The sequence below is a fragment of the Saccoglossus kowalevskii genome, chromosome 19 (genome assembly GCF_978046115.1).
Source record: "Saccoglossus kowalevskii chromosome 19, keSacKowa6.1, whole genome shotgun sequence".
In the NCBI taxonomy this organism is placed as follows: domain Eukaryota; kingdom Metazoa; phylum Hemichordata; class Enteropneusta; family Harrimaniidae; genus Saccoglossus; species Saccoglossus kowalevskii.
Genome location: NC_140659.1, coordinates 29,736,956 through 29,748,357, shown reverse-complemented (window position 1 = coordinate 29,748,357; position 11,402 = coordinate 29,736,956). Strand labels below are relative to the sequence as shown.

General features: G+C 35.0%; 1 protein-coding gene across 2 annotated transcripts; it reads left to right on the top strand.

Moving 5' to 3' along the window:
- Window positions 1-119: 119 nt before the first annotated feature.
- Window positions 120-11,402, top strand: LOC100369666 (enkurin domain-containing protein 1-like). 2 transcript variants are annotated; one of them, XM_006816622.3, is made up of 8 exons: window positions 179-259; window positions 400-480; window positions 2,690-2,901; window positions 3,605-3,780; window positions 4,062-4,322; window positions 5,738-5,901; window positions 10,186-10,322; window positions 11,034-11,402. In XM_006816622.3, the coding sequence occupies exons 2-8, from the start codon at window positions 419-421 to the stop codon at window positions 11,192-11,194; spliced, it is 1,173 nt and encodes a 390-aa protein (XP_006816685.1). In that variant the 5' UTR covers window positions 179-259; window positions 400-418; the 3' UTR covers window positions 11,195-11,402. The 2 variants fall into 2 exon arrangements, with proteins under 2 accessions (XP_006816686.1, XP_006816685.1); XM_006816623.3 differs by lacking the exon at window positions 400-480 and having other exon boundaries at window positions 120-259.

The following is an 11,402-nucleotide window of genomic DNA, read 5'->3' as shown; positions in this document are numbered from 1 at the left end:
GTGCTTGTGAAGGTCCAAACAATAATGGAAAATAGTGAGCGATTGGTTATTCGACGACCCCGTTTCCGACTGCATGAAAGCCGTGTGTTGATTGGATAATTTGATCCCACGTGATTATATTTCGTATGTCTTTGCAGGTCGTTGTAGAAAACACTGACGTTTTCTTCTAATTTCTCTTTAAAAATAGCACTGTTTGCGATCGAGAATCATATCTGACATATTCATATACAAGACAAGTACAGGCCATCTGTAATTTAAGGTAAGTTGCCTATGATTGGACGAAAATGTCACAAGTAAGTGCTTAAAAATCATGTATTTGCACGCGTATTTTGTTTATTCCTGTTTCGACTTGAACTCTTTATCCTGACGTTTCATATGTGGCTTGAATTTTCAAACTAGTAACAGTTTTGACGACGAAATGAGCTCTTTTGGAACTGAGAATAACAGGAAGAAAATACGATTGGAGGAGCCTTTAGTCCAGTAAGTCCATGTGCTGTTCTATATGCGGAAACAAGTGGTATCTGTTGCAAATCATGCGTTTGACATTTCCTAAAATTTGAGCCAAATAATGTTCTGGCCAACGACTGAAATACATTATACAATTTGAGTATAGATAGCCATGTTTTGAGTAACTCTCATTTCTTTACTCATATGTTCTGCCATATTGTAGGTTATATAAGCTAACTGTGCTCTTTTTTTCTTTATCACCTCGTTTTGGTGTGTACGTCACGGTGGTTAATTCGTGGTTAGGACGTGATTTCATTATCAGGTTTGACGGTGCTTGCATTAAGAATTGGGGGCATTTCGCCCATTTACCACTTCGCCCGAACGGTTTCGCCCTATTACCTGTTCGCCCGATTACCATTTCGCCCGATTGCCATTTCGCCCGATTACCAGTTCGCCTGATTCCTCGTATGTTTGGTATTTACGTGTAGTCAAAACAAGATAACGTAGAAGTCGAAATTTGTTTTTATAAGGTGACGAACGTGAAGTTTACAACGGGGTTGTAACGTAATTTTATTTTAAAAAATCATCGCATGTTACGTTAAGTCGCATTGTAATAAAAAAATCGTCGCATGTTACGTTAAGTCGCATTGTAATAAAAAAATCGTCGCATGTTACGTTAAGTCACATTGTAATAAAAAAATCGTCCCATGTTACGTTAAGTCGCATTGTAATAAAAAAATCGTCGCATGTTACGTTAAGTCGCATTGTAATAAAAAAATTGTCCCATGTTACGTTAAGTCGCATTGTAATAAAAAAATCGTCGCATGTTACGTTAAGTCACATTGTAATAAAAAAATTGTCGCATGTTACGTTAAGTCGCATTGTAATAAAAAAATCGTCCCATGTTATGTTAAGTCGCATTATATCAGTCCCACTGATAATAAAAAAAATCGCCCCATGTTACGTTAGGGGTCTGGAAAGAAAACCCCTTAGGAAAAAAACCCTAGGAAAAAACCCTAGGAACCTATTGTGAATGGGGATGACTACCCGCAATGGCGGACATCAGTTGCAGTGTTTGCATCGACAAGAAAACCCTGACTAAAATGCGATCATATGGTAGATTTTATGCATTTTACCAGATGTACATTTCGAATCGAAACCCCCAGTAGGCCTAGTGTGTAACATCGGTAAATCGGGCGAAAAGGAAAACGGGCCAACCGGTAATTGGGCGAACCGGTAATTGGGCGAACTGGTAATCGGGCGAAGGAGTTCGGGCGAAGTGGATTTCGGGCGAAGTGACTGTACCCCTTGCATTAATACTAATCAGCTGTAAAATAAATTGTATACCAGCTTTCACAATATTATCACTGAGCACCGTCGGTGTACTTTAGTACCGAATTGTTTTGAATAATGTTATTATGGTTGTTGTTCATTACTGAATTGAGAGAATTTTAATGTCCACTTTTGATCATGGCTTCTATAGCTGTTGGTTTCGTTTCGGTCTTCTTATTTTACTACCTCTTATTTAGGCAATTATTAGTCTCTCAAAATATGGACATCAGAAGATACATGTACCATCTTAGCTCTCCATACCATAAGATTGAGTGTGGTAAAATGTGCTACATAGTAAATCATTTGTAAATCTAGACTGGAGACATGATAATTAAATTGACTTTCATGACTGTAGAGTGAGAAATATTCAATTATTGACTGGGTTTGATATTGCAGATGAACTTACTGTTACCTCTTGTTTGGACTAAATAAATACTGTATTCATTATTTGTCAATACATTTACATTAATTATTGTTACTGCTCTTCAAATCTTTGGACCAGATAACATTCTAATTAAAGCATGTACTCACATGAAATGTAGAAATTTGATGAAATAAGTAATATTTTAATTCTCAGTATACACCAAATGCAATTTTTGGTTTATATGTGCTTCTATTGAAGATGTATTTCTAATAGAGAAAACACGGTAGTCATGAAACAAACATTTGAATTCTGTGCAAAGTTTTGTACATGTGTTGTCTACATCACATTGGATGCATACCAAACATGACACAGTGTGACAACTGTGGCACGATATACAGAATATTATTTGCCAGCATTATGTCAGTTCAAAATTTAGTGGCATAGGATTTATGTTAAAACAATTGAATTACAGCCAGATCATCATTAATTTCGCAGGTTTCTTCTTGTAGGCTATCATGTACTTATAATAAATCATCTTTTTGTCAGGTGCAGCATTCATCAGGCAAACAGGGTCATGTTGTCAAGTCCGATTCCCGCTGACCCTACCTACCAGTCTAGCAATGGGTGGGCATCATGCGACACAGCACCAAAGCCAAGGGTGAGACCAGAAGCTGAATCAATAGCTGAGAAACACAAAGGTTCACTGGGACTACTTTTACAGCTTGAAGGCCAGGGTATATACAGACCACCCAGACAAAGTATGTTGTACAAGGAAAGAGAAAATGGAATGTTGACATTGATTTCCATTTAAACTACTATGGAATGTGGATGCAAGTTAAAGGACAGTGGTCTTTATTCTGCAATGGCTTGAGTTTTTTGTAATCTAACAATCTAATATATGGGATTCATACTAGGGACACAACATGAACTCTGCATGTGACGTCATGATGACTACTGTCCTGTAATTGATATTAGTATGCCTGTTAATGGTGGTCTCCTTCTGAAAAGAACATCACTGTATCCTATTTTAACAAACTACTGCTGTTTGAGGGGTAGCTACTGAGCAAGTTTCAGAATTACTGGAACATGAAGTTGGCAAAGTAGCTCACAAATTGGCTGGCAACTAGAAATAGTTTGTTTTTTCTAGTCTAGACAGCATCAGTTGCTTGCCATGCCTCCTGCCTGAGATTCACCACAAGGGTAGTTTGATTGGTTTATAAAGGTTGGCAAGTTGGGCAAGCGTGTGTGTTCATATTTGTTTCCATGCTCTCTGTGTTTTCTGTTATAGTTCCCACATTTGAAAATTTGAAGTGCATGTAGAGATTGTATTATAATGATTAAAATCAAAAATAACTATCACATTTACTTTGACTGATGTAAACAAATATTGAGTGAAAAACTTCAATTTGCCACTGTGTTACATTTATTAACATTATTTCTAAAACTTTATATTTTTTCTAGAGACTGTCGAGTCTAGGGATTATGCAAAAGAAAATGTCCGAAAAATGCGCCAGATACAAACAATGAATCGTAGGAGGAAAGAAGAAGAACAAAAAAAATGTGGTGAGCCAGTAAAAGTTTTACCACAGTCAGAAAAATACAAAGAGGTTTCTTCAAAACTTTCAGAACATCTCAATGTAAGTATACCCCCATAAAGTATAAAAACAGTATTGAGCAATATTGACATGATCATCCACATTGTAGAACACACCTGTTAACATTTTGTGTACATGTGCAGTGACTAGTTGGCAAGAACCAGTCAAGTTATTAAGATTATAATAATGTTCATTTTATCATCAACTGTTGGTAACATATACATTACATCATCTAATAGTTTAGATATAGAAGGATAAGTTTTATTTCATGCTCAAATTCAATTAAAAGTTTGCTAATTAATTTCTTCTCTGATAATTTACAGCAACCCCCACCTGCACCTAGACCAAATTCATCAAACTACTTAAGGGCTCACAGTAGGCCTGGAACTCCAGAGATTAGTGTATGTGGTAGATCACCAAGGGTGTCAAATTCGCAAGGTAGATCGTCAGTGGCATCAAGTATACAAGGTAGATCATCAACGGCATCAAGTATGCAAGCAAGGTCATCAACACCGCTCAACTCGCGACCCTCGACGACAGAGTCGGTCGCATGCTCTGTTGATCCATCAGTAGCCGAAAGTGAGGTAAGAAAACAAAAATGTACTGAACATACTGGTAGCTAATTAATCAAAATAGGTACTCCATCTGCTTCCGTCTGTTTTCTCCACTTCTCTATCGAAAAAATAGAATAGAAAATTTGGTAAACAATGTTTCAGCTCTCTAAAATTGGACATGCATTAATTGGTCACATTTTTGATGAGAAATGTATTTATTCACGTCATTCATACGCCCTTATTTGCAGTTACCATAAGTAAACAAAATCTCAAACAACGCCATCGCCAATCAAGTCTAACAAATCTTGTCTTCATAAAATCAAATTTTTCAATTAATTACTATATTTTGCCTGAATATACCACACAATGAGCAAAATGTTCAGCAGGGTGGAATGTATGTTGAGTATTAAATCAATGCATTACCATTTGGAGGAGGTTTGTGGCCGACCCAGGGACTTCAGTGCACCTTGTTTGACTTTTGAGTCAGGATCCCTACATCAGTAGATGATTGTGTCAAGATATCACGTCATTTCAAGAGAGTTTGCATCATTTTCTCAAAACATTCAAGATATCTCTTACAACCATGGCAAAATGCTTGACGTCTAGTTTCTGTCAACAGCAACTCCAGCCAGTGTAGAGTTGTTCAGCATATGGTTTGATGACTTTTTATCATGGTCAACTTGGTTCAATTTGAATACATTTATGCAGAATTTTAGGGTTTGACCAAATACATGCAAGTTGCATAAACATGTACATCAGTAGTTATCAGAAAATGTACAATAGAGTACATTTGACGCACTCGCTATTTCAGGGTGTGCATTTCTGCTATGATCGCATCAACATTTTAAAGCAAGATTTTATCGGTTTTCTCTTTACGTAATCTCGACAAAGTATCGTATACTAAATCAATTCATCTTGATCTCTTGAGGAAAAAACATCATGGTGCCAGTGAATGATATTTTACTCAAACAGAAAAAGAACTCCAGTTTCAAAGTGTTTTATTTATCTATTGGCATAATAATCTTGACACAACTACATTAAAACTACATTGATTTACTGCAACTTCAAAAATGTAACATCAAGAGCAAACATAAATATAACAACAGCCTAGATGATTCCGTGGCGTTTAAATCACACACCAGTTGACAAATGTGGGCATGTAATATACCGGTAATAATTATTCAAGTGGGTGACCTTTCTTGTCTTGCATGATTGTTCTTTTTTTTAAATGCTGAAGGTCAAGATATGCACAGACAGAACAAGGATCAGATAGCCGAGAAAACAGAGGTGGCTGGGGTACTAAAATACACTATAAACTACACCCCCCCCCCCCAAATGAATTTAAACCAACATTAATTTTTTGCATGAAAATACATGTACTGCAAAGTAGATTGAATGAGATAATTATTAATATGATACTATATTACTCATTGTTTTTGTGCTAGATGATGCTGAAGAAGAGAGAGAATGTCAACTATATAGCCCTGAATGCTAGACAAGCTAGATACATGCAGCAAAGACAATCACCATCTGTATCAGCTGTTGAAAACTATCAAAGAAAACAGAATGAGAAATTAGAACACCACAAGAGAGGAGCAGTACCTTCATAGTGAGTATTATTGGCCTAGTATAAACCCATGCTTATGTTAACTGATTTACAAATAGGTGATTGCACACAATACTGTATGTGTTCTAATTCAGGCATTATTTTTGGATCATTTCAATCTTTCCTGGCTCCTAAATAAGATTACATTTTTTTTTTCTGAGTAGCTAATGCATATTCATATATGCAATGTTTATTGTGACTAGCTTGAATGGGTGAACTCAGTTTTGACAATGCACTTTTATCAACATGAAGAATGGTAAATGCTTCATCATTGCTCAGTTTATTTTCCAAAAATTGCTTATCGTGCTATTTTCCGACTGAAATTAGTGATAATGACTTCAACGTCGATAAAACACTGTTGCATTTGCCAACGCAGTTTCAGGTCAACATAGACGGATGTAATTTCACATTGAGTGTTTACATACGACCAAAAAATGATGAAAAGAATTTGAATTTTACTTGCATTTCATAACAAATCAATGAATTGATTTTTTATGCATTATTATTCCAATTTTGACCGAGTAATAATCAAATTTTGTAACATTTCTAAAACATATAAATTATTCACTTGTGACTGGAGTCTGAGTGTACTAATGTAGATTGTTTGCTACTAAACTTTCTCTATACTTTTCAAAACCATAGTTTTTTGACTCCCATGTGCGAAGCACAAAATGGGAGTCTTTGCAGTTAGTGTGTCTGTATGTGTGTGTGTATGTGTGTATGTGTGTATGTGTGTATGTGTGTATGTGTGTATGTGTGTGTGTGTGTATGTGTGTCCGACTGTTCCACTGCTATCTCAAGAACCATACATCGGTTTTTGATGAAACTTGGTGCATAGATGCTCTGGGCCAATGCGCAGATTTGATTAGGTTTTGGTAAAAATCCATGCTCGTTAATTACCTAATTTGCATGATAATTAGCTAATTTTTAGCTGTTCTATGACTGTTCCACTGATATCTAAAGAACCACTCATTGGATTTTGATGAAACTTGGTACATAGATGCTCTGAACATATGCGCAGATTTGATTAATTTTTGGTAAAAATCCGTGCATATTAATTACCTAATTTGCATGATAATTAGCTATTTTTTAGTGGTTCCATGACTGTTCCACTGATATCTAAACAACCACTCATTGGATTTTGATGAAACTTGGTACATAGATGCTCTGAACTAATGCTAGGTTTTGATTAGTTTTTGGTAATAATCCGTGGATACTAATTACCTAATTTGCATAATGATTAGTCAATCTTCGGTTTTTCCACTGATATCTCAAGTACTAATCATCACATTTCAATGAAACTTGGTACATAGATGTCATACGACACTGCACAGACCTGATAGTTTTTAAGGTAATATCAGTACATATTAATTACCTAATTTGCATAATTAATTAATTTTCAGCATTTGATATAAGTAGTTAGCATTACATTTCAATGAAACTTGGTACTTACATACTCAAGGACTATGCAGAGATTGATTGTTTTCGATAAATATTTGTGCATATTAATCACCTAATTTGCATAATTAGTTAATTTTCAGCTTTTCCACAGGTATCTCAAGTACTAATCATCGCATTTCAATGAAACTTGGTACATAGATCCTTTAGGACTATGCAGAGACCTGATTTGTTTTAGGGTAAATAATTGTGCATATTAATTACCTAATTTGCATAATTAATTTTCAGCTTTTCTACTGATATCTAAAGTACTAATCATCACATTTCAATGAATCTAGAATTATGCAGACCCAATTAGTTTCCGGTAAATATTTGTGCATATTAATCACCTAATTTGCATAATTAACCAACTTTCACACTGATATCTCAGGTACTATACATCACATATCAATGAATGTACATGGATGCTGTAGGACAATAGACAGACCTGAATAATTGTGGGTTAAAATCTTTACATATTAATTACCTAATTTGCATAATTAACCAATTTTAAGCTTTCACACTGATATCTAAAGTACCGTAAAAACTCCAAAATTTCGACCGGTTTTAAATAATTGGTGTTCGATATGTGACGTGTTTTTATAGTCAAAATTAAGGTGCATTTTCGGACGGTCGAATTTTTCAGAATAGAAATCAGCAAATGAAAAAATGGGGATGATAGACAGTGTGCTTCATTAGTTTTTAAAAAATGCAATGTCCGTCAATTGACGTAAACTTCCTCATGTTTCACGGTAAAAGCAAAGGTCGTGGCCGAGTTGTAACTCAAAATCTAAACAAAGTCATCAATCAGTGAGTATTATGACAAGCAAAACAAAACATCAAGACGCGGAGAAGAGGTCAGCACAAAACTAATAGGTCAAAAGACAAAGCTGTCTCGCACTACCTAGAAAAACTTGCGAATGTTCGAAGTACAGGTACCCATTGGACAAAAGATGCATGGAAGTTTAGCAAACTATCTCCCCGACCCAGTGCAATGTATCCGGTTAGAATCAAAGCTCACGTGTCCCTTATTTGAGGGACCAAATTCTGCCGTAAATTCGCCCTTGGATTAAAAAATAAAATGGGATTTAAGAAAATAAAATGGGACTTTTAAGGTGTATTTTGGCGTCATTTTTCGGACATTTCAATCAATCCTGCCGGCTAAAATAGAGTCTAAGTTTTACCGTAGTCATTGACGTTTGTCTATTCAAGAGTACACGTGTATGATTTTTATCGTGACTAGCGTGAGCGGGTAAGCTTCCTTTCGAGAATGAGCTGTTATCACTGTGAACAATGTTAAATTATTCTTCAGATGACCAGTTTATTTTTTAAAAACAACTAATTTTTTTATTTAAAAAAAATCATGCCGTTTTCGCATCAAAATCCAAGCCAAAATATCGTACTACAACACCAATTTCTTCCGCATTGCGTTCAATAACATTAACATATTTAAATAAGCTATGGTAATTTGAACACGTTGGCATCATCCAGCTTTTTGATTGGTTAATTAGCGATTTGACCTATTTGACCTAAGAGAACATGGCGGATATCCTACAGCATCAAACGTTTATACGAGACCGGAATCATTCGCTTACGATGAAACTAAGTTGACTTTTATTTGTATTTCATAACCATTCAACAAATTTATTTTGTGTACATTATTATAATCACTACTGAGTACAGTAATAATCAACAATTCAGAAACGCAGCATGCCGAGATTTTTGTGTTCGTTTTTATTTGAAACTTCGTTTATTTAGAATATATTTTCGTTACCAATAAAATAAAAATCTCTCAGTCAATCAGAAACCCGGATTCATGCCTTCGAGGAAGGTCCCGCTTGAACGCTCACATCGTTTTTTTTTTCGTTTGGGGGAAAACTAAAACTGGTCGCAATTTTCGAATAAGAATGAGTCGGCAATTTTTAGTGGAGTCGAAAATTTGTAGGTAAATAAAACACAGAAACCGGCAAATAAATAGGCGATCGAATTTTTAGAGGGGTCGAAATTTTGGAGTTTTCACGGTACTAATTATTCCATTTCAATGAAACTTAGTATAAAGATGCTCTAGGACAATGTACAAACCTAATTAGTTTTGGGTAAAAATCTGTTCATATTAATTCCCTAATAAGCATAATAATTCATAATTTTTTGGTTCTAATCACATTTCAATTAAACTTGGAGACATAGATTTTCTGTTACATTGCGCAGAACTCATTAGTTTTACACTCAAATCTGGTCATATTAATTTTCTGATTTGCATAATTAGTTTTCAGCTAAATAATTTCGAATTATATTTAATGTGTCTCCAATACTCTCAGCACATGGGAGTTCTTTCTAAGCTTTCTTTGATTTTGAACTATAAACTTTAAACTGAGATGCCAATTTCAGAAGCTATTTAATATTGCTTGTCTTGAATAGGTGTAGTTTTCCAGTATAATCACTACAAAACGAAATGCTCTATGGGTTAGATGATAAATTTGATCATATTCTGATTTGGTTGTGGTGTACACCACTTCAACCTCTAATCCACCTGACCAATGAAAATCTTGTTTGTAGTAGCTCTTCAAGATGTCTCTGCCAACTAGCAGTCTGTAACATAAGTTGTGATTGGTTTCTGAACCTCAGAGACATGAACTCAATTTGCTTTGTTGGTAATTAATTTGTTAGAGGCGATATACACTGCTGACATCAGATTGACAGAATCGGCATATACATGTAACCGAAAGTTATTATTCCTCATGACTTTCTATATGTACAACTCTATATGGTATTTCTTGTTATATATTATTTATGTACCAAAATACTATATTTTCATAATTTACAACGTTTATATTAATAATTGTTCCTTAGTTTGCAGTCACGGAAGAAACAGTGGGAAGCTGAAGAGGAAGAAAGGCGGCAAAATATCCCTGACCCTGATATGCCAGAGGGTCATAAAGCTATGCCACAGAAAGAGAGACTTGAGACACTTGAAGTACTCAAACAAAGTAAGTTAATGTGATCTACCAGTACTGTAAAATCTGTATTAAAAGCCGCGACTTCTATTAAAATAGTACAATGCAAGAGAAGGGATACGGTTTCTATTAGAGCATCTACACATATGAGAAATGATGAATTTTTGGTTCTTAATTGTTCAAAAAAAATGGGTGCAATTGGAACTTCTATTAGGGTTGCGGCTTCTAATTTAATGGTTATTTCCTTTAACACATTATCAGCCATTGGCGGTTTGTTGTTCCTCTGACTGTTTATAACTCTGAGTACACACAAGAATAGCCTGGTGAATCACTGTAATAACTATGTAGTTGTCACAGAATCTAATTGGTCTAATTGGCTGTCAATTAGATTAACAAACCTGGAGTATTATCATATTTGTATTAAGTGTAAAATAAAGGGGCCTATTTTTTTTTCACTTATTTTGCTACTGCATGGCACGCTCTGATGAAAGATTGATTACTTGCAAAATGTGTGCACTGTCAGCAGCAACAACAAAAATGTCCTTGAAGAGGCATTTTGAATAACACAAATTGCTATATTTTTATATTGCGTGACCATGACTTCAGTACATTACTATGGGCACACTGACTATTTTATTCATAGATATTTCAAAGTCTCTCGATCATAGATAATGTCTAGTCTAGTATAGTATTCTGACTGATCAGCTCACTCACAGTGTTCTCTTTATCTTCTTAATTTTACAGAGGAAAAAGAATTAAATAATGAAATCCAGAAACTACCAATAACATCAGCGACCCTAAGAGCTCGAAATAAAAAAGCAGAACTAGAAACACGACTTGTAGAAATTGAGGAAGCAATCAAGATTTTCTCACGACAAAAAGTTTTCGTCAAAATCGATGAATAAGTTTTCAGGCTCTTTACATTGAATTTTAGAAAGCTGTGAATGATTTTTATATAAACCATTTATAAACCTTTCATAAATTTTAAATCACAATGATTTAGGCGAGGAATACCACTCATATGGAATTCTAAGCAGATGGCCTTGGACTTTATGTGACAATTTGCCTGCTTCCTTGATACTAAATTGTAGTGACAACACTACTTACAATATT